The 22317-nt window shown below is 42.7% G+C and overlaps 1 protein-coding gene across 2 annotated transcripts; it reads left to right on the top strand.

Moving 5' to 3' along the window:
• Positions 1–785: 785 nt before the first annotated feature.
• Positions 786–21442, top strand: LOC125514110. Of its 2 annotated transcripts, XM_048679370.1 has the most exons (3): positions 786–1391; positions 1611–1920; positions 21385–21442. In XM_048679370.1, exons 1-2 carry the CDS (start codon positions 879–881, stop codon positions 1884–1886), a joined length of 789 nt encoding a protein of 262 aa, XP_048535327.1. In that variant the 5' UTR covers positions 786–878; the 3' UTR covers positions 1887–1920; positions 21385–21442. The 2 variants fall into 2 exon arrangements, with proteins under 2 accessions (XP_048535327.1, XP_048535326.1); XM_048679369.1 differs by lacking the exon at positions 21385–21442 and having other exon boundaries at positions 1611–2109.
• Positions 21443–22317: the final 875 nt, after the last annotated feature.

The raw sequence follows: 22317 nt of genomic DNA, 5'->3' as shown, positions 1-22317 counted from the left end.
TTCCACCATAGAGGGGAAAGGCTTCAACCATTGAGATAAAAGCTACAACCGTGTTAAGTTTTTGCTACTACTGTCTGTGTTTTTCCTACATCCATTCATGCGGCCATGGTGCTTTTTTACGACTGAGGTGTGACCGGCGACGACGAGGACGACATTTTTGTTGCAATATCCTCGTTTTTTGCTACCATTGGCGCTGTGTTTTGCTACATCCGATTAACATTTTTGCTACAATGGTGACGCCGATGGATTTTTTTTGCTACAACCGTTGTCTTCATTTGCTACGACTGACACGGGAAAATGCTACCACGGGGCATCTCTGTTTTTTGCTGAAACCAATCATCGGTGAGGCGGAGATACATCCATGGCACTACGATGAGCAGCGGGGGCAGCGAGCGGTCGGGGCGAGCCGAGTCCCGGAGCGCGGGGCGGCTCCGACGGATGGCCGGGGCGGCGAGCGGACTGGACGAGCTGAGTCGCGGAGCTGCATCCATGGCGCTCCGACGGGCGGCCGAGGCGGCGAGCGGTCAGCTCCAACCGGCGGCCGGGGCGAGCTGAGTGCCGGAGCGGCCGGGGCGAGCTGAGTGCTAGAGCAGAGGGCAGCCCCGACGGACGATCGGCACGGCGAGCGTTCAGGGAGATAAGGACAAGGTAAAAAAGGCAGAGCTCGAATCCAACGATGTTGCACAACAAATCGGGCGGGTGGGAGCAGACTGGCCGAAACATTCGGTTGGTGCGCCGGCGCCTAACGGTGGCCTCTACATATACTCTGCATCCAAATAGAGCATAAGAGATAAGGTTTCCGAGGTCCATCGCACAGCCACAACTGCAAGCCGCACCGGGTCCCTCTTCTTCATCGCTTCAGCTGCGCAGACTCCAAAATGGCAAAGCTGGGCGGTATCAACACCTCCGCGTGGAGCCTCCGAGGCCCAGCCCTGCAAAAACTCGCCAATCCCAGGAAACCATGCGCCTCCGGCTCACGGCCGAGACCTTTACATCCGCGACGCAGCGACAAGCACGCGGTCTCGGCAGCATCCACCGGCCAAGGCGAGCAGCAACCTGCCCCTGCCGTCGCGTCGCCGCGGGCTCGGCCCGATGCCGACACGTTCAGCGTCGAGTTCCTGACGCGCGACGGCTGCCGGCTGGGCATCTCCCGGTACCCGGACTTCGCTTACAACGCCCATGGCGGCCGCGGCGTGGGAGCCGGGCGTGGCGCGAGCGGCACGGCGGAGGCGGATGGCACGGTGCTCGTCGATTTCGACGTGTCGAGCCTGTACATCCCGGCAATGTCTGGCGCCACCACTAGGTTCCTAGGGCTGCCGCTGCCGCCATTCCTCAAGATCGACATCTTGCCCGAGGCTCTGCGCGGGAGCATTGATCGGACGACTGGTCAGGTAAGCTTTGCACTGCCTCCTCTCTGCACCCTGCCGTCCTGCGCCCATGTGTTGTTACCACTTATCAGCCCAGATAAGAGATTACTTTTTCGGGAGCGACGACCAAGAGATTTTTAGTAGTTTATACGTGGTCTCAGAGTATTTGGACCAAGTTCTTGCTTGGCATTTAAATGGTCACAGAAAATGATCATGACCTCTGCATGCGTATGCACGTTTCAGGTCGACCTGAAGTTCAGGTCGAGGTTCTGTTTCTCGGTTGGGAGCATCTACCAAGCTCCGCCGTTGTTCGTCGACACAACACTGACGTCTGAGGAGTCCAGTGGAGCCATAAGACGCGGAACTGGCGAAAGATTGGACGGCGGAGGGAGATGCAAGCTGGTCGGGGTGGCCGTCCTCGACCCCATCGATGATGTATTCATGAACACCTTCCTCAACCTGCCAACCGAGTGCATTGCTTATTTGAACGCCACCATCTCCATCGCCAGCGCCTCCTGATCATGCCTGTTTCGTGGTCTACAAATTTCGTGAAACACCTAAATCACACAAAGGAAGATCCTTGAGTCCTTGTTGCTCGGGGAATAATTAATTGTACGCATAATCTAAGTTCTTGTATATAAATTACCACATGTGTGTAGTAACGGGGAACACATTTTGCACATAGTGCCACAGGGGCCAAATATTTTTTAACACAATAAAAGGATCATATTCTCTCCGGTCCTTTTTAGTTCGCATATAAGATTTGACTGAAATCAAGCCTCGTAAAGTTTGACCAACTTTATAGAAAAAAGTACAAACATCCACAATCTGAAATCAATATCAATAGATATGTCATGACTTAAAGTTTCATATTGTATAACTTTAACATGGCAGATGTTGATATTTTTTCATATAAATACGGTCAAACTTTGTGAAGTTTGACTTCAGAGAATTCTAATATATAAAGTAAAAAGGACCGGAGGGAGTACAAGATAAATCTTGATGCAAAGCAAATAGACAAGATAAGATTATGCTTTGGTTACGACGAAGTACAAATTTTGCAACTTTTTCTTGAACTAATAATAAAATAGGTATGTGTCAATGATTAATCCGCTCTATTGGGTTACCAAATACTATAAGAGATTAATTGGTATGTACCCCCTCTGTTTCTAAATATAAGTCTTTTTAGACATTTCAAATGAACTACAACATACAAATGTATGTAGACATATTTTAGAGTGTAGATTCACTCATTTTGCTCCCTATGTAGTCACTTGCTTATTAATTTGGTTCTCACGAGTATGCCAATGTTTCTCTTGTCCTTTTTTGAGATTCCAGTTAGAGTTAGGAAAAGGCTGGACTTCTATCGATCCCGATTCTTCGGGCAGAGTGATGAACTAAAGCGAAAATACAGGCTCGCCAAATGGGATATTATTTGTAGACCGAAAGATCAAGGGGGGTCAAGGCATTGAAAATCTTGAAGTCAAGAACAGATGTCTTCACAGTAAGTGGCTGTATAAGTTATTTGTAGAGACGGAGGCCACATGGGCGCAGATTCTGCGTAGTAAGTATCTTCATTCCAAAACTTTGTCCCAGGTAACAGTGAGGCCGACGGACTTGCCTTTCTAGAAAGGACTGATGAGAGTTAAATCAGTTTTTTTCAATAGGACAAAGTTTATAGTCGAAAACGGTACCACCACGAGATTCTGGGAGGATACATGGCTAGGGAAAACGCCCCTCATGCTTCAATATCCATCCCTTTATAGTATTGTTCAACGAAGAGACGCTTACGTTGCGACAATACTTCAGTCCATCCCTCTCAATAATCAATTCAGGAGAACGCTAGTCGGAACCCGTTGGGAAGCCTGGCTCCATCTTGTGAGTGGACTGATGGAGGTTTAGCTTTCTCAACGGCTCGATCAGTTGTGCTGAAAGCTTACTAGGACTGGAGAGTTTAAGGTTAAATCCATGTACATGGATGTTATCAATTCTAACTCCATTCCTAGTTCCAAACATGTTTGGAAAGTCAAAGTGCCTTCGAAAGTTAAAGTGTTTATGTGGTTTGTACATAAACAAGTCATTTTAACTAAGGACAACCTGGCAAAATGCAACTGGAGAGGACCTATAAGATGTAGCTTTTGTGATCGGGATGAATCCATCAAACACCTCTTTCTTGACTGCCCGTTGGCAAAAAATTTATGGCGGTCGGTACACATAGCCTTTAACATTACTCCTCTGAATTCTGTCAGTACGTTATTTGGGACGTGGCTTAACGGGATAGATTCCGAAACAGCGAGGCACATTCACGTAGGAGTTTGTTCTTAGTCTGGAACTGCAGAAATGATTTGGTCTTTAACAGAACAACAAATATTCATTTTTCGCAGGTTATCTTCCGAGCCACTGCGTTGATCCGTATGTGGTCGCTACTCACTCCGACGGAGGCCAGGGAGCGTTTGGTTGCTGGATCTATCTGATGGGAGATGGTAGCACGGGCTATTTTCAACCGGTTTGGATGGCGGTCATGTAATAGGATAGGCAATTAGTTTTCCTATCTTTCTTTTGCCAGTCGGTTGTGGCTTTATGTCTACTTTTTTTTCCTACTCTTTGTGAGCATTTTTTTGTCCCTTTGTTGGAGACTTTAAGACCTCTGTTGAACTTATTTGCTTATTAATTAAATTAACCGTATGCATCATTCTGATGCAGAGGCGGGGGTGCTCCCCCTTTTCGAAAAAAATGTAGTCACTTGTTGGAATTTATTGAAAGACTTATATTTGAGAACGGATGGAGTAATAGCTACTGGCCCTGAATTTATTGATGTTTATTGGCTTACCAAATATGTATGACCGGTACCAGGTTTATCATAAAAAATCATGGAGATTATTCTACCAACTAAGACATTGGAAGTAGAGATACCATATATTAATTTGGTTTTGGGGTTAGAAAAGATTGGTTTCATGGAAACCAGAATGGAATGAAAACCCAGAAAAAATCGATGGAAGATGGGAGGTTCGACAAAAGGGTGATGGGGAGAATACTGAGTGAAAAATGGAACCTTAGGTTTGTACAAAATGTGCTTGGGGAGTTGGAAGTAAACTTGTCAAGTTAGGGATGGATGATCTAACAGGGTGTCTAGATGAATCTACTGATTGTGCTAATCAGCTGAAGTTAGGATTTTCAAAGATCTTGGCGAAGCTTAAGATGTCTCTCTCCTTGTCGGGTGGACGCCTATTAGTAGTAGTCTTGGCCGGTTGCCACTTTCCCACTGTTTGATCTCATGTCTTATCCGTCACAGACATCTCCGTTTATTGTAGTCATGTTGCTTGTTTCAGAGAAACAAAGGCTAACAAGATTTTGGAAGTCGATAGATCCAACATAGGCCCCTTGAGACCCACTCATATGGGTCATTTTTGCCGAATACTCCCTCCGTCCGGAAATATTATGGAGAAATGGACATCCATTTCTCCGAAATGAATAGTATAAAACTATCATTTTTTGTGTTATGGTTTTAAAAAACTATCAGATTTTTGTTTGTCGCTGATAATTACCAGAATCATTGTCGGCTGTTTCGAAAAACACAAATTATCTGTTGCTCAGAAATTAAACCGGTTTATGACAGGTCAGACCTATACCTAAACAAACCGTTTGTTTGACTGTTTAATGATATGCGGGCCTCACGTGTCAGTGTCTCATCTCTATCTCCCCCTCCTCTCTGTCTCCCTTCTCCTCCTCTCTACAGAGCACTGTCACATGGCCATGGCCGCCGCCCACATTGCTGGCGCACGCCACGCCTTATGCCACGTCCGGCTGCCTCCTTCCGCGCACGTGGAGCCCCGCCTCCACTGTTCCTGCTGCCCTCTGCTCCACGGCGATTGCTGGCGAGGAGATTGCCGGCGATGGGCATGGGAGCCGAGCCTGTGGAGCTGCTGCACGGCGTCTGCGGGCGCGGCAGGGCTTCTCGCAGGACCACGCCACCCCGAGGAACGCGGCGGCCCGAGCTCCTGGGCGCGGCAGCCCGAGTTCCTGGGCATGGCGGCCCGAACGCAGAGAGAGGCGGCCGCTTCTCCAGCGGTTCGCATCTGCGCTCGCCTGAGCACGCAAGGCCGGGCAAGGGGAGCGGCAGGAGGGAGCCCTTCGCCGGTCCTGCAACATGGCCGGGCACGAAGAGCGGCCGGAGGGAGTCTGGCGAGGTCGCTGCGTGAGGGCGTGAGCTGCAGGACGACAGGGACCCGATTGCTTTCTTTAAAAAAATATAGGGGCCCGATTGCTTTTTTATTTCTGGGCAGGGACCTGATTGCTTTTATGCCACGGCAGTTACGCGTGGGCCCAACCAGTCATAATCGCGATCAATTGTAAAACGCCCACTTATTTAGGTTTTTTAAAACAGCCGACGCCGATTTTGGTAATTATTAGCGACAAACAAAAATCTGATAGTTTTGTGGTGCCATAACGCGAAAAGTGGTAGTTTATGCTATTCACTCGTTTCTCCGACAGTTTATCCATTTCTCCGACAAGTATTTCCGTATGATGGAAGCAGTATGGAAACATGTAGAAACACATTTCCCCTCGACATTATTCTGCATGTAGTAGTAGTACTGGACAAAAATGTTGGAAGGTATAGAGAAGGTTGAAAAACAGATATACAAGTTTTTTAGTGGAAATATTGGGGATTTGACTTAAGATATTGAAATAAGTTCATTAATTGATATTTTGCATGTGCCCCTTTTGATAGTATGGTTGTCTTGAAAGTCAGTGTGGGTTTTGAATCCACTTAAAGACTAGAAATTAAAAATTATAGGTTTGAAGAAACAAACACCTGGGAAGACAAAAAGTAGAGGGCATCATAGATATTTCCACTTAGTAAAATGGACAAACTTCCTCAAAAAAGACATGGCACTTACATATGTATTATATGGGAAAACGCGCTTTGTCGTGCCGTTTTATTCTTGCCATTGCACATGAATTATTTTCTCATTATATTTGTTAATAATGCCATCTTGCCACTTAATAGACCAATGAATGAAAACACAATCCACGATATACCAATAAGTTAGTATATCTAAGGAACAATGTCAGTCTAGTGTCACATAGCAAAATTTATTTCATACATAACAAAAGATGCAACATAATAAATTGGAGAAAATAAATAATTTTCACGCACTTGCTATTTATTGACAGGAAAAAGAATGCAACAAAACTATCCTAAGTACAACAAATCTATCCTAGCATGTGGCATACATAGTATGCTCTGCATACTTTGTGGAGAACCTACGACGTATGCAATGACTAAACATATAACCATTTGATATTCAATATAAGGTACCATTGCTGCTCCCACCCATCTTGACACCTAAAAAACAACGTAGGAAGAGGTCATATGAATTAAATTTACCAAAGTTTGAAACTCAAGGCTGAAAATATGAGACAAATAAGCAGTTCAAAAGGCCCTACTAGTAAATCCAAAATAAGAATCATATACCACGGACTTTATAAGGACAGATACTGTAAAATTCCTTCCTTCTCAACTAACATTGAAATAAAAGAATAATGTCGAAATAAAGTTATCAATCGATGTGAGGACACTGAATTTCCCACTTCAACATTTTGCTCAAAATATCCAAGACAATGATTCTTCACAATCGAGTCAAAAGAACTGGCCCCTAGGTATTCTACCGCGGGCGATGGGTTTTAGCCCTCCTGCTATAAGAAAATGGACGTATGAGATTGTCTGGGAAGGAAGCAAGGGACGACCTAGATTCTAATAGCATCTCCAGCCGTTGCCCCCCCAGGAGGCGCTAAAAATCGCCGCCTGGGCGCGTACCAGCGCTAACCGCGTGCTGGGGACGTGATGCTCCCAGTCGCCGCACCCACGTTTTTTTAAAAACAAAATCCGGCCCCACATTCGCACAAACAAGGCGTAAATTCAACCAAACTTCAGCAAGTTCATAACATATATAAAATATTTTAGAAAAGAAGAAAAAAACACTACTAGACCCGTCGTCGCCCTCACCGTTCCTCACCGCCCGCCGTCCTTGAAGCTCTACACGCCGAGGAGCCTGTAGAACTGCGTGTAGTCGGCGCCGCCGCCGTCGTCGCCTCCTCCGCGGCCGCCGTCCCTGCTGTTCCCCTGCCCAAGGTCGTCGACGCGCGGCGGGTTGGACGGTCCGGGGGCGTCCTCGTCCTCATTGCTGTCTGATACGTCCATTTTGCATCATGCTTTTATATCAATATTTATTGCATTATGAGCTGTTATTACACATTATGTCATAATACTTATGCCTATTCTCTCTTATTTTACAAGGTTTACATAAAGAAGGGAGAATGCCGGCAGCTGGGATTCTGGCTGGAAAAGGAGCAAATATTAGAGACCTATTCTGCACAGCTCCAAAAGTCCTGAAACTTCACGGATGATGTTTTTCAAATATATAAAAAAAACATTGAGCGCAAGAACTTCACCAGGGAGGCCACACCCTGCCCACGAGGGTGGAGGCGCGCCCTACCCCCCTGGGCGCGCCCCCCTACCTCGTGGGCCCCCTGGTGGCCCTCCGGTGACCATCTTCTACTATATGGACTCTTTCGATGGGAAAAAATTATAAGCCATCTTCTCGGACGAAACTCCGCCGCCACGAGGCGGAACCTTGGCGGAACCAATCTAGGGTTCTGGCGGGGCTGTTCTCCCGGGGAAACTCCCCTCCCGGAGGGGGGAAATCATCGCCATCGTCATCACCAACGCTCCTTTCATCGGGAGAGGGTAATCTCCATCAACATCTTCATCAGCACCATCTCATCTCAAAACCCTAGTTCATCTCTTGTATCCAATTCTTGTCTCCAAGTCCGGGATTGCTGCTCGTAGGTTGCTAGTAGTATTAATTACTCCTTGTAGTTGATGCTAGTTGGTTTAATTGGTGGAAGATCATATGTTCAGATCCTATATGCATATTAATACCCCTCTGATTATGAACATGTTTATGCTTTGTGAGTAGTTACTTTTGTTCCTGAGGACATGGGAGAAGTCTTGCTATTAGTAGTCATGTGAATTTGGTATTCGTTTGATATTTTGATGAGATGTATGTTGTCTCTCCTCTAGTGGTGTTATGTGAACGTCGACTACATGACACTTCACCATTGTTTGGGCCTAGAGGAAGGCATTGGGAAGTAATAAGTAGATGATGGGTTGCTAGAGTGACAGAATCTTAAACTCTAGTTTATGCGTTGCTTCGTAAGGGTCTGATTTGGATTTTGGATCCATATGTTTCATGCTATGGTTAGGTTTACCTTAATACTTTTGTTGTATTTGCGGATTCTTGCAATAGAGGTTAATCATAAGTGGGATGTTTGTCCAAGTAAGGGCAGCACCCAAGCACTGGTCCACCCACATACCAAATTATCAAAGTACCGAACGCGAATCATATGAATGTGATGAAAACTAGTCTGACGATATTCCCATGTGTCCGGGAGCGCTTTGCATCATATAAGAGTTTGTCCAGGCTTGTCCTTTGCTACAAAAAAGATTGGGCCACCTTGCTACACCTTATTTACTTTTGTTACTTGTTGCTTGTTACAATTATCTTATCACAAAACTATCTATTACTACTTATTTCAGTACTTGCAGAGAATACCTTGCTGGAAACCGCTTATCATTTCCTTCTGCTCCTCATTGGGTTCGACACTCTTACTTATCGAAAGGATTATGATAGATCCCCTATACTTGTGGGTTATCAAGACTCTTTTCTGGCGCCGTTGCCGGGGAGTGAAGCGCCTTTGGTAGGTGGAATTTGGTAAGGGAAAATTTATATAGTGAGCTGAAATTTACTGTCACTTGTTACTATGGAAAGTAATCCTCTGAGGGGCTTGTTCGGGGTATCTTCACCCCGACCAGTAGAGCAAAGATTTGCTCCTCAACCTACTGAACCTATTGAAAATGAAAATGCTTGCTTTGAAATTCCTTTGGGTATGGTAGAAAAACTGCTAGCTAATCCTTTTTTGGGAGATGGAACAAAACATCCTGATGAGCATCTAATATATGTGGATGAAGTTTGTGGATTATTTAAGCTCGCAGGTGTACCCGGAGATGTTGTTAAGAAGAAGGTCTTCCCTTTATCTTTGAGGGGAGATGCATCGACATGGTATAGGCTATGTGATGATATGGAGTCTTGGAACTACAAACGGTTGAAATTGGAATTTCATCAAAAGTTTTATCCTATGCATCTTGTTCATCATGATCGCAATTATATATATAATTTTTGGCCTCGCGAAGGAGAAAGCATCGCTCAAGCTTGGGGGAGGCTTAAATCAGTGTTATATTCATGCCCCAATCATGAGCTCTCAAGAGAAATGATTATTCAAAATTTGTATGCTCGGCTTTCTGATAACAATCGCACCATGCTTGATACTTCTTGTGCTGGCTCTTTTATGATGAAGACTATTGAATTCAAATGGGATTTATTGGAAAGAATTAAACGCAACTCCGAAGATTGGGACCCCGACAATGGTAAGGAGTCAGGTATGACACCTACTTTTGATTGTGTTAAATCTTTTATGGATACCGATATTTTCCATAAATTTAGCACTAAATATGGACTTGACTCTGAGATAGTAGCTTCTTTCTGTGAATCTTTTGCTGCTTATGTTGATCTCCCCAAGGAGAAGTGGTTTAAATATCATCCTCCCATAAAAGTAAAAGTAGTTGCACCTATTAAAGTTGAAGAAAAGACAATTACTTATAATGATCCTATTGTTCCTACTTCTTATGTTGAGAAACCGCCTTTCCCTGTTAGGATAAAGGATCATGCTAAAGCTTCAATTGTGGTTCGTAAAAGCAATATTAAAACATATACACCTCCCGAGCAAGTTAAAGTTGAACCTAATATTGCTATTGTTAAAGATATCTTGTCTGATAATATAGATGGGCATGTTATTTATTTCTGTAATGAAACTGCTAGAATTGCTAAACCCCGTGATACAGATAAACCTAGACCTGTGGTAGGTATGCCTGTTATTTCTGTTAAAATAGGAGATCGTTGTTATCATGGCTTATGTGATATTGGTGCTAGTGCTAGTGCAATACCTGTTGACTTATACAAAGAAATTATGCATGGCATTGCACCTGTTGAGTTAGAGGGTATTGATGTCACAATTAAACTTGCTAATAGAGATACTATTTCACCAATGGGAATTGTTAGAGATGTTGAAGTCTTGTGTGGGAAAGCTAAATATCCTGCTGATTTTCTTGTTCTCCGTTCCCCACAAGATAGCTTCTGTCCCATTATATTTGGTAGACCCTTCTTAAATACTGTTAATGCTACCATAGATTGCACAAGAGATGTTGTTACTGTTGGCTTGGATGATATGACTCATGAATTTAATTTCTCTAAATTTAGTAAACAACATCGTGAAGAAGAATTACCTAGTAAAGATGAAATTATTGGTCTTGCTTCTATTGCCGTACCTCCTAGTGATCCTTTAGAACAATATTTGCTAGACCATGAAAATCATATGTTTATGAATGAAAGAAGGGAATTAGATGAAGTATTCTTTAAACAGGAACCTATTCTGAAACACAATTTGCCTGTTGAAATCCTAGGGGACCCCCCTCCACCTAAGGGTGATCCCGTGTTTTAGCTTAAACCATTGCCTGATAATCTTAAATATGCTTATCTTGATGAAAAGAAGATATATCCTGTTATTATTAGTGCTAACCTTTCAGAACATGAAGAAGAGAGATTATTGAAAACTCTGAAGAAGCACTGTGCTGCTATTGGGTATACTCTTGATGATCTTAAGGCTCCTTGAGGCAGGTATAATTTATCTCGTTGCTGATAGTCAGTGGGTAAGTCATGTTCATTGTGTCCCTAAGAAGGGAGGTATTACTGTTGTTCCTAATGATAAAGATGAATTGATTCCACAAAGAGTTATTACCAGTTATAGGATGGTAATTGATTTCCGCAAATTAAATAAGGCTACTAAGAAAGATCATTACCCCTTACCTTTTATCGATCAAATGCTAGAAAGATTATGCAAACATACACATTACTGCTTTCTAGATGGTTATTCTGGTTTCTCTCAAATACCTGTGTCCGGCTAAAGATCAATCAAAGACTACTTTACATGCCCTTTTGGTACTTTGCTTATAGACGTATGCCTTTTGGTTTATGTAATGCACCTGCTACCTTTCAAAGATGCATGATGGCTATATTCTCTGACTTTTGTGAAAGATTTGTGAGGTTTTCATGGACGACTTTTTCCGTCTATGGATCTTCTTTTGATGATTGCTTGAGCAACCTTGATCGAGTTTTGCAGAGATGTGAAGAAACTAATCTTGTCATGAATTGGGAAAAGTGCCACTTTATGGTTAATGAAGGTATTGTCTTGGGGCATAAAGTTTCTGAAAGAGGTATTGAAGTTGATAAAGCCAAGGTTGATGCTATTGAAAAGATGCCATGTCCCAAGGACATCAAAGGTATAAGAAGTTTCCTTGGTCACGCCGGATTTTATAGGAGGTTCATTAAGGACTTCTCAAAAATTTCTCGGCCTCTGACTAATTTATTACAAAAAGATATACCATTTGTCTTTGATGATGATTGTGTAGAAGCATTTGAAATACTTAAGAAAGCATTAGTCTCTGCACCTATTGTTCAGCCACCTGATTGGAATTTACCCTTTGAAATTATGTGTGATGCTAGTGATTATGCTGTAGGTGCTGTTCTAGGGCAAAGAGTTGATAAGAAATTAAATGTTATTCAATATGCTAGTAAAACTCTAGACAATGCTCAAAGAAATTATGCTACTACTGAAAAAGAATTCTTAGCAGTTGTATTTGCTTGTGATAAGTTCAGACCTTATATTGTTGATTCTAAAGTAACTATTCACACTGATCATGCTGCTATTAAATATCTTATGGAAAAGAAAGATGCTAAACCTAGACTTATTAGATGGGTTCTCTTGCTACAAGAATTTGATTTACATATTGTTGATAGAAAAGGAGCTGAGAACCCCGTTGCAGACAACTTGTCTAGGTTAGAAAATGTGCTTGATGACCCACTACCTATTGATGATAGCTTCCTGATGAGCAATTAAATGTCATAAATGCTTCTCATACTGCTCCATGGTATGCTGATTATGCTAATTACATTGTTGCTAAATTTATACCACCTAGTTTCACATACCAGCAAAAGAAAAAGTTCTTCTATGATTTGAGGACATTACTTTTGGGATGACCCACATCTTTATAAAGAAGGAGTAGATGGTGTTATTAGACGTTGTGTACCTGAGCATGAACAGGAACAGATCCTACGCAAGTGTCACTCCGAAGCTTATGGAGGACACCATGCTGGAGATAGAACTGCACATAAGGTATTGCAATCTGGTTTTTATTGGCCTACTCTCTTCAAGGATGCCCGTAAGTTTGTCTTATCTTGTGATGAATGTCAAAGAATTGGTAATATTAGTAGACGTCAAGAAATGCCTATGAATTATTCACTTGTTATTGAACCATTTGATGTTTGGGGCTTTGACTATATGGGACCTTTTCCTTCCTCTAATGGTTATACACATATTTTAGTTGCTGTTGATTACGTTACTAAGTGGGTAGAAGCTATTCCAACTAGTAGTGCTGATCATAACACTTCTATTAAAATGCTTAAAGAAGTTATTTTTCTAAGGTTTGGAGTCCCTAGATATTTAATGGACTGATGGTGGTTCACATTTTATTCATGGTGCTTCCGTAAAATGCTTGCTAAATATGACGTCAATCATAGAATTTTGGGAACATAATTTCAAAAAAATTCCTACGCACACGCAAGATCATGGTGATGCATAGCAACGAGAGGGGAGAGTGTTGTCTACGTACCCTCGTAGACTGTAAGCGGAAGCGTTATATCAACGCGGTTGATGTAGTCGTACGTCTTCACGATCCGACCGATCCAAGCACCGAAAGCACGGCACCTCCGAGTTCTGCACACGTTCGGCTCGGTGACGTCCTCGCCTTCTCGATCCAGCAAGAGGGGCGAAGTAGTAGATGAGTTCCGGCAGCACGACGGCGTGGTGACGGTGTTGGTGAAGAACAATCTTCGCAGGGCTTCGCCTAAGCACTACGAAAACTATGACGGAGGATAAACTAGAGGGGACGGGGTTGCCGGCACACGGCTTGGTGTTTCTTGATGTGTCTTTGGTGCTAGCCCTACCCCTCTATTTATATGTTGAGCCCTGGGGTCGAAACTTGGAGTAAAAGCCTCCTCAAAGTCGGTTTCACCCGAAAGGCAAGAGTCCTTCTCGGACTCCAGGGCTAGACGCCAGGGTTCCCGGCGTCTACCCCCTAGACGCCAGGGTTCCTGGCGTCTAGCCTCTGGTCTCCGCAAAACTTCCTTTTGCACTTTCCAAAAGCCTCGTGGGCTTTCCCCTTTGGCCCAGATAAAGTGTTCTCGTGCCCAAACATTTCGGGAAACATCCGGAACCCCTTCCGGTGAATTCCGGAACCCTTCCGGAGATCAAACACTACTATCCACATATCAATCTTTACTTCTGGACCATTCCGGAGTTCCTCTGTCATATCTGTGATCTCATCCAAACTCCGAACAACATTCGGTCACCAACATACATAACTCATAGTACTATATCGTCAACGAACGTTAAGCGTGCGACCCTACGGGTTCGAGAACTATGTAGACATGACCGAGACACCCTTGGTCAATAACCAATAGCGGGACCTGGATGCATATTGGCTCCTACATATTCTACGAAGATCTTTATCGGTCAGACCGCATAACAACATACGTTTTTCCCTTTGTCATCGGTATGTTACTTGTCTGAGATTCGATCGTCGGTATCTCAATACCTAGTTCAATCTCGTTACCGGCAAGTCTCTTTACTCGTTCTAATACATCATCCCGCAACTAACTCATTAGTTGCAATGCTTGCAAGGCTTAATGATGTGCATTACCGAGAGGGCCCAGAGATACCTCTCCGACAATCGAGTGACAAATCCTAATCTCGAAATACGCCAACCCAACATTACCTTTGGAGACACCTGTAGAGCACCTTTATAATCACCCAGTTACGTTGTGACGTTTGGTAGCACACAAAGTGTTCCTCCGGTAAACGGGAGTTGCATAATCTCATAGTCATAGGAACATGTATAAGTCATGAAGAAAGCAATAGCAACACAAACTAAACGATCAAGTGCTAAGCTAACGGAATGGGTCAAGTCAATCACATCATTCTCCTAATGATGTGATCCCGTTAATCAAATGACAACTCATGTCTATGGTTAGGAAACTAACCATCTTTGATCAACAAGCTAGTCAAGTAGAGGCATACTAGTGACACTCTGTTTGTCTATGTATTCACACATGTATTTTTCCGGTTAATACAATTCTAGCATGAATAATAAACATTTATCATGAAATAAGGAAATAAATAATAACTTTATTATTGTCTAGGGCATATTTCCTTTCAGTCTCCCACTTGCACTAGAGTCAATAATCTAGATCACATCGCCATGTGATTTAACATCAATAGTTCACATACCATGTGACTTAACACCCATAGTTCACATCATCATGTGACCAACACCCAAAGGGTTTACTAGAGTCAACAATCTAGTTCACATCGCTATGTGATTAACACCCAAAGAGTACTAAGGTGTGATCATGTTTTGCTTGTGAGAGAAGTTTAGTCTACGGGTCTGCCACATTCAGATCCGTATGTATTTTGCAAATTTCTATGTCAACAATGCTCTGCACGGAGCTACTCTAGCTAATTGCTCCCACTTTCAAAATGTATCCAGATTGAGACTTAGAGTCATCTGGATCAGTGTCAAAATTTGCATCGTAACCCTTTACGACGAACCTTTTGTCACCTCCATAATCGAGAAACATATCCTTATTCCACTAAGGATAATTTTGACTGTCCAGTGATCTACTCCTAGATCACTATTGTACTCCCTTGCCAAACTCAGTGTAGGGTATACAATAGATCTGGTACACAGCATGGATACTTTATAGAACCTATGGCTGAGGCATAGGGAATGACTTTCATTCTCTTTCTATCTTTGCCGTGGTCGGGCTTTGAGTCTTACTCAATTTCACACCTTGTAACACAGGCAAGAACTCTTTCTTTGACTGTTCCATTTTGAACTACTTCAAAATCTTGTCAAGGTATGTACTCATTGAAAAAACTTATCAAGCGTCTTGATCTATCTCTATAGATCTTGATGCTCAATATGTAAGCAGCTTCACCGAGGTCTTTCTTTGAAAAACTCCTTTCAAACACTCCTTTATGCTTTGCAGAATAATTCTACATTATTTCCGATCAACAATATGTCATTCACATATACTTATCAGAAATGCTGTAGTGCTCCCACTCACTTTTTGTAAATACATACTTGCGGTGACTTCACCGCAAGTCTTTATAAAACTATATGCTTTGATCAACTTGTCAAAGCGTATATTCCAACTCCGAGATGCTTGCACCAGTCCATAGATGGATCACTGGAGTTTGCATATTTTGTTAGCACCTTTAGGATTGACAAAACCTTCTGGTTGCATCATATACAACTCTTCTTTAATAAATCCATTAAGGAATGCAGTTTTGTTTATCCATTTGCCAGATTTCATAAAATGGCAATTGCTAACATGATTCGGACAGACTTAAGCATAGATACGAGTGAGAAACTCTCATCGTAGTCAACACCTTGAACTTGTCGAAAACTGCGACAATTCTAGCTTTGTAGATAGTAACACTACTATCAGCGTCCGTCTTCCTCTTGAAGATCCATTTAATCTCAATGGCTCGCCGATCATGGGCAAGTCAATCAAAGTCCATACTTTGTTCTCATACATGATCTCATCTCAGATTTCATGGCCTCAAGCCATTTCGCGGAATCTGGGCTCATCATCGCTTCCTCATAGTTCGTAGGTTCGTCATGGTCAAGTAACATGACCTCCAGAACAGGATTACCGTACCACTCTGGTGCGGATCTCACTCTGGTTTACCTACGAGGTTCGGTAGTAACTTGATCTGAAGTTACATGATCATCATCATTAGCTTCCTCACTAATTGGTGTAGTAGTCAGAACAGATTTCTGTGATGAACTACTTTCCAATAAGGGAGCAGGTACAGTTACCTCATCAAGTTCTACTTTCCTCCCACTCACTTCTTTCGAGAGAAACTCCTTCTCTAGAAAGACTCCGAATTTAGCAACAAAAGTCTTGCCTTCGGATCTGTGATAGAAGGTGTACCCAACAGTCTCCTTTGGGTATCCTATGAAGACACATTTCTCCGATTTGGGTTTGAGCTTATCAGGATGAAACTTTTTCATATAAGCATCGCAGCCCCAAACTTTAAGAAACGACAGCTTAGGTTTCTTGCCAAACCATAGTCCATACGGTGTCGTCTCAACGGATTTAGATGGTGCCCTATTTAACGTGAATGCAGCTGTCTCTAATGCATAACCCCAAAACGATAGTGGTAGATCGGTAAGAGACATCATAGATCGCACCATATCTAATAAAGTACGGTTATGACTTTCGGACACACCATTACACTGTGGTGTTCCAGGTGGCGTGAGTAGTGAAACTATTTCACATTTTTTTAACTGAAGGCCAAACTCGTAACTCAAATATTTTACTTCTGCGATCATATCGTAGAAACTTTTATTTTTGTTACGATGATTCTCCACTTCACTCTGAAATTCTTTGAACTTTTCAAATGTTCAGACTTGTGTTTCATCAAGTAGATATACTCATATCTGCTCAAATCATCTGTGAAGATCAGAAAATAATGATACCTCCCGTGAGCCTCAATATTCATCGGACCACATACATCAGTATGTATGATTTCCAACAAATCTGTTGCTCGCTCCATTGTTCCGGAGAACGGAGTCTTAGTCATCTTGCCCATGAGGCATGGTTCGCAAGCATCAACTGATTCATAATCAAGTGATTCCAAAAGTCCCATCAGCATGAGTTTCTTCATGCGATTTACACCAATATGACCTAAACGGCAGTGCCACAAACAAGTTGCACTATCATTATTAACTTTGCATCTTTTGGCTTCAATATTATGAATATGTGTATCACTACGATCGAGATCCAACAAACCATTTTCGTTGGTGTGTATGACCATAGAGTTTTATTCATGTAAACAGACAACAATTATTCTCTAACTTAAATGAATAACCGTATTGCAATAAACATGATCAAATCATATTCATGCTCAACGCAAACACCAAATAACACTTATTTAGGTTCAACACTAATCCCGAAAGTATAGGGAGTGTGTGATGATGATCATATCAATCTTGGAACTACATTCCAACACACATCGTCACTTCACCCTTAACTAGTCTTGTTCATTCAACTCCCGTTTCGAGTTACTACTCTTAGCAACTGAACCAGTATCAAATACCGAGGGGTTGCTACGAACACTAGTAAAATACACATCAATAATCTGTATATCAAATATACCTTTGTTCACTTTGCCATCCTTCTTATCCGCCAAATACTTGGGGCAGTTCCGCTTCCAGTGACCAGTCCCTTTGCAGTAGAAGCACTTAGTCTCAGGCTTAGGACCAGACTTGGGCTTCTTCACTTGAGCAGCAACTTGCTTGCCGTTCTTCTTGAAGTTCCCTTTCTTTCCCTTTGCCCTTTTCTTGAAACTAGTGGTCTTGTTAATCATCAACACTTGATGTTCTTTCTTGATTTCTACCATCATCGATTTCATCATCATGAAAAGCTCGGGAATCGTTTTCATCATCCCTTGCATACTATAGTTCATCATGAAGTTCTACTAACTTGGTGATGGTGACTAGAGAACTCTGTCAATCACTATTTTATCTGGAAGATTAACTCCCACTTGATTCAAGCGATTGTAGTACCCAGACAATCTGAACACATGCTCACTGCTTGAGCTATTCTCCTCCATCTTTTAGCTATAGAACTTGTTGGAGACTTCATATCTCTCAACTCGGGTATTTGCTTGAAATATTAACTTCAACTCCTGGAACATCCATATGATCCATGACGTTCAAAACTTCTTTGAAGTCCTGATTCTATGCTGTTAAGCATGGTGCACTAAACTATCAAGTAGTCATCATATTGAGCTAGCCAAACGTTCATGACGTCTGCATCTGCTCCTGCAATAGGTCCGTCACTTTAGCGGTGCATTAAGGACATAATTCTTCTGTGCAGCAATGATGATAAACCTCAAATCACGGATCCAATCCGCATCATTGCTACTAACATCTTTCAACTTAGTTTTCTCTAGGAACATATCAAAAATAAAACAGGGAGCTAAACGTTAGCTATTGATCTACAACATAGATATGCTAATACTACCAGGACTAAGTTCATGATAAATTAAAGTTCAATTAATCATATTACTTAAGAACTCCCACTTAGATAGACATCCCTCTAATCATCTAAGTGATCACGTGATCCAAATCAACTAAACCATAACCGATCATCACGTGAAATGGAATATCTTTCAATGGTGAACATCATTATGTTGATCATATCTACTATATGATTCACGCTCGACCTTTCGGTCTCAGTGTTCCGAGGCCATATCTGCATATGCTAGGCTCATCAAGTTTAACCTGAGTATTCTGTGTGTGCAAAACTGGCTTGCACCCATTGTAGATGGACGTAGAGCTTATCACACCCAATCATCACGTGGTTTCTGGGCACGACGAACTTTGGCAATGGTGCATACTCAGGGAGAACACTTTTATCTTGAAATTTTGTGAGAGATCATCTTATAATGCTACCATCAAACAAAGCAAGATAAGATGCATAAAAGATAAACATCACATGCAATCAATATAAGTGATATGATATGGCCATCATCATCTTGTGCTTGTGATCTCCATCTCCGAAGCACCGTCATGATCACCATCGTCACCGGCGCAACACCTTGATCACCATCGTAGCATCGTTGTCGTCTTGCCAATCTTATGCTTCCACGACTATCGCTACCGCTTAGTGATAAAGTAAAGCATTACAGCGCAATTGCATTGCATACAATAAAGCGACAACCATATGGCTCCTGCCAGTTGCCGATAACTCGGTTAAAAAACATGATCATCTCATACAATAAAATTTAGCATCATGTCTTGACCATATCACATCACAACATGCCCTGCAAAAACAAGTTAGACGTCCTCTATTTTGTTGTTGCAAGTTTTACGTGGCTGCTACGGGCTGAGCAAGGACCGTTCTTACCTACGCATCAAAACCACAACAATAGTTTGTCAAGTTGGTGCTGTTTTAACCTTCGCAAGGACCGGGCGTAGCCACACTCGGTTCAACTAAAGTTGGAGAAACTGACACCCGCCAGCCACCTGTGTGCAAAGCACGTCGGTAGAACCAGTCTCGCGTAAGCGTACGCGTAATGTCTGTCTGGGTCGCTTCATCCAACAATACCGCCGAACCAAAGTGTGACATGCTGGTAAGCAGGATGACTTATATCGCCCACAACTCACTTGTGTTCTACTCGTGCACAACATCAACGCATAAAACCTAGGCTCGGATGCCACTGTTGGTGAACGTAGTAATTTCAAAAAAATTCCTACACACACGCAAGATCATGGTGATGCATAGCAACGAGAGGGGAGAGTGTTGTCTACGTACCCTCGTAGACCGTAAGCGGAAGCGTTATATCAACACGGTTGATGTAGTCGTACGTCTTCAAGATCCGACCGATCCAAGCACCGAAAGCACGGCACCTCCGATTTCTGCACACGTTCGGCTCGGTGACGTCCTCGCCTTCTCGATCCAGCAAGAGGGGCGAAGTAGTAGATGAGTTCCGGCAGCACGACGGCGTGGTGACGGTGTTGGTGAAGAACAATTTTCGCAGGGCTTTGCCTAAGCACTACGAGAACTATGACGGAGGATAAACTAGAGGAGACGGGGTTGTCGACACACGGCTTGGTGTTTCTTGATGTGTCTTTGGTGCTAGCCCTACCCCTCTATTTATATGTTGAGCCCTGGGGTCGAAACTTGGAGTAAAAGCCTCCTCAAAGTCGGTTTCACCCGAAAGGCAAGAGTCCTTCTCGGACTCCAGGGCTAGACGCCACGGTTCCCGGCGTCTACCCCCTAGACGTCAGGGTTCCTGGCGTCTAGCCTCTGGTCTCCGCAAAACTTCCTTTTGCACTTTCCAAAAGCCTCGTGGGCTTTCCCCTTTGGCCCAGATAAAGTGTTCTCGTGCCCAAACATTTCGGGAAACATCCGGAACCCCTTCCGGTGAATTCCGCAACCCTTCCGGAGATCAAACACTACTATCCACATATCAATCTTTACTTCTGGACCATTCCGGAGTTCCTCATCATATCTGTGATCTCATCCAAAACTCCGAACAACATTCGGTCACCAACATACATAACTCACATAGTACTATATCGTCAACGAACGTTAAGCGTGCGGACCCTACGGGTTCGAGAACTATGTAGACATGACCGAGACAATACCTAGTTCAATCTCCTTACCGGCAAGTCTCTTTACTCGTTTCATAATACATCATCCCGCAACTAACTCATTAGTTGCAATGCTTGCAAGGCTTATAATGATGTGCATTACCGAGTGGGCCCAGAGATACCTCTCCGACAATCGGAGTGACAAATCCTAATCTCGAAATACGCCAACCCAACAAGTACCTTTGGAGACACCTGTAGAGCACCTTTATAATCACCCAGTTACGTTGTGACGTTTGGTGGCACACAAAGTGTTCCTCCGGTAAACGGGAGTTGCATAATCTCATAGTCATAGGAACATGTATAAGTCATGAAGAAAGCAATAGCAACAAAACTAAACGATCAAGTGCTAAGCTAACAAAATGGGTCAAGTCAATCACATCATTCTCCTAATGATGTGATCTCGTTAATCAAATTAAAACTCATGTCTATGGTTAGGAAACTTAACCATCTTTGATCAACGAGCTAGTCAAGTAGAGGCATACTAGTGACACTCTGTTTGTCTATGTATTCACACATGTATTATGTTTCCGGTTAATACAATTCTAGCATGAATAATAAACATTTATCATGAAATAAGGAAATAAATAGTAACTTTATTATTGCCTCTAGGGCATATTTCCTTCAAGAATTGCATCTCCGTATCACCCACAGTCTAGTGGTCAAGTAGAATTGAGTAATAGAGAACTCAAATTAATTTTGCAAAAGACTGTCAATAGGTCTAGAAAGAATTGGTCCAAGAAACTTGATGATGCATTATGGGCCTATAGAACTGCATATAAAAATCCTATGGATATGTCTCCGTATAAAATGGTATATGGAAAAGCATGTAAACTTACCTCTTGAACTAGAACATAAGGCATATTGGGCTATTAAAGAGCTCAACTATGATTTCAAACTTGCCGGTGAAAAGAGGTTATTTGATATTAGCTCACTTGATGAATGGAGAACCCAAGCTTATGAAAATGCCAAGTTGTTTAAAGAAAAGGTTAAAAGATGGCATGACAAAAGGATAAAAAAGCGTGAGTTTAATGTATCTGATTATGTATTGCTATACAACTCTGGTTTAAGATTTTTTGCAGGAAAACTTCTCTCTAAATGGGAAGGCCCCTATGTTATCGAGGAGGTCTATCGTTCCGATGCCATAAAAATCAACAACTTTGAAGGCACAAATTCGAAGGTGGTAAACGGTCAGAGAATTAAACATTATATCTCAGGTAATCCCATAAATGTTGAAACCAATATTATTGAAACCGTAACCCCGGAGGAATACATAAGGGACACTTTCCAGAATGTTTCAGACTCCGAAAAGGAATAGGTATGTGGTACAGTAAGTAAACCGACTCCAAAACAATTTTTAAGGCAATATCTCTCCGTTTTGGAATATTTAGAAAAATAGAAAATTAAGTAGCAGTCCGAGAAGGACACGAGGGCCCCACGAGGGTGGAGGGTGCGCCCTACCCCCTAGGCGCGCCCCTACCTCGTGAG

Source organism: Triticum urartu, chromosome 6 (assembly GCF_003073215.2).
Source record: "Triticum urartu cultivar G1812 chromosome 6, Tu2.1, whole genome shotgun sequence".
NCBI classification, from domain to species: Eukaryota; Viridiplantae; Streptophyta; class Magnoliopsida; order Poales; family Poaceae; genus Triticum; species Triticum urartu.
The sequence above is the reverse complement of the archived record's forward strand: the minus strand, read 5'-3'. Positions and strand labels throughout refer to the sequence as shown.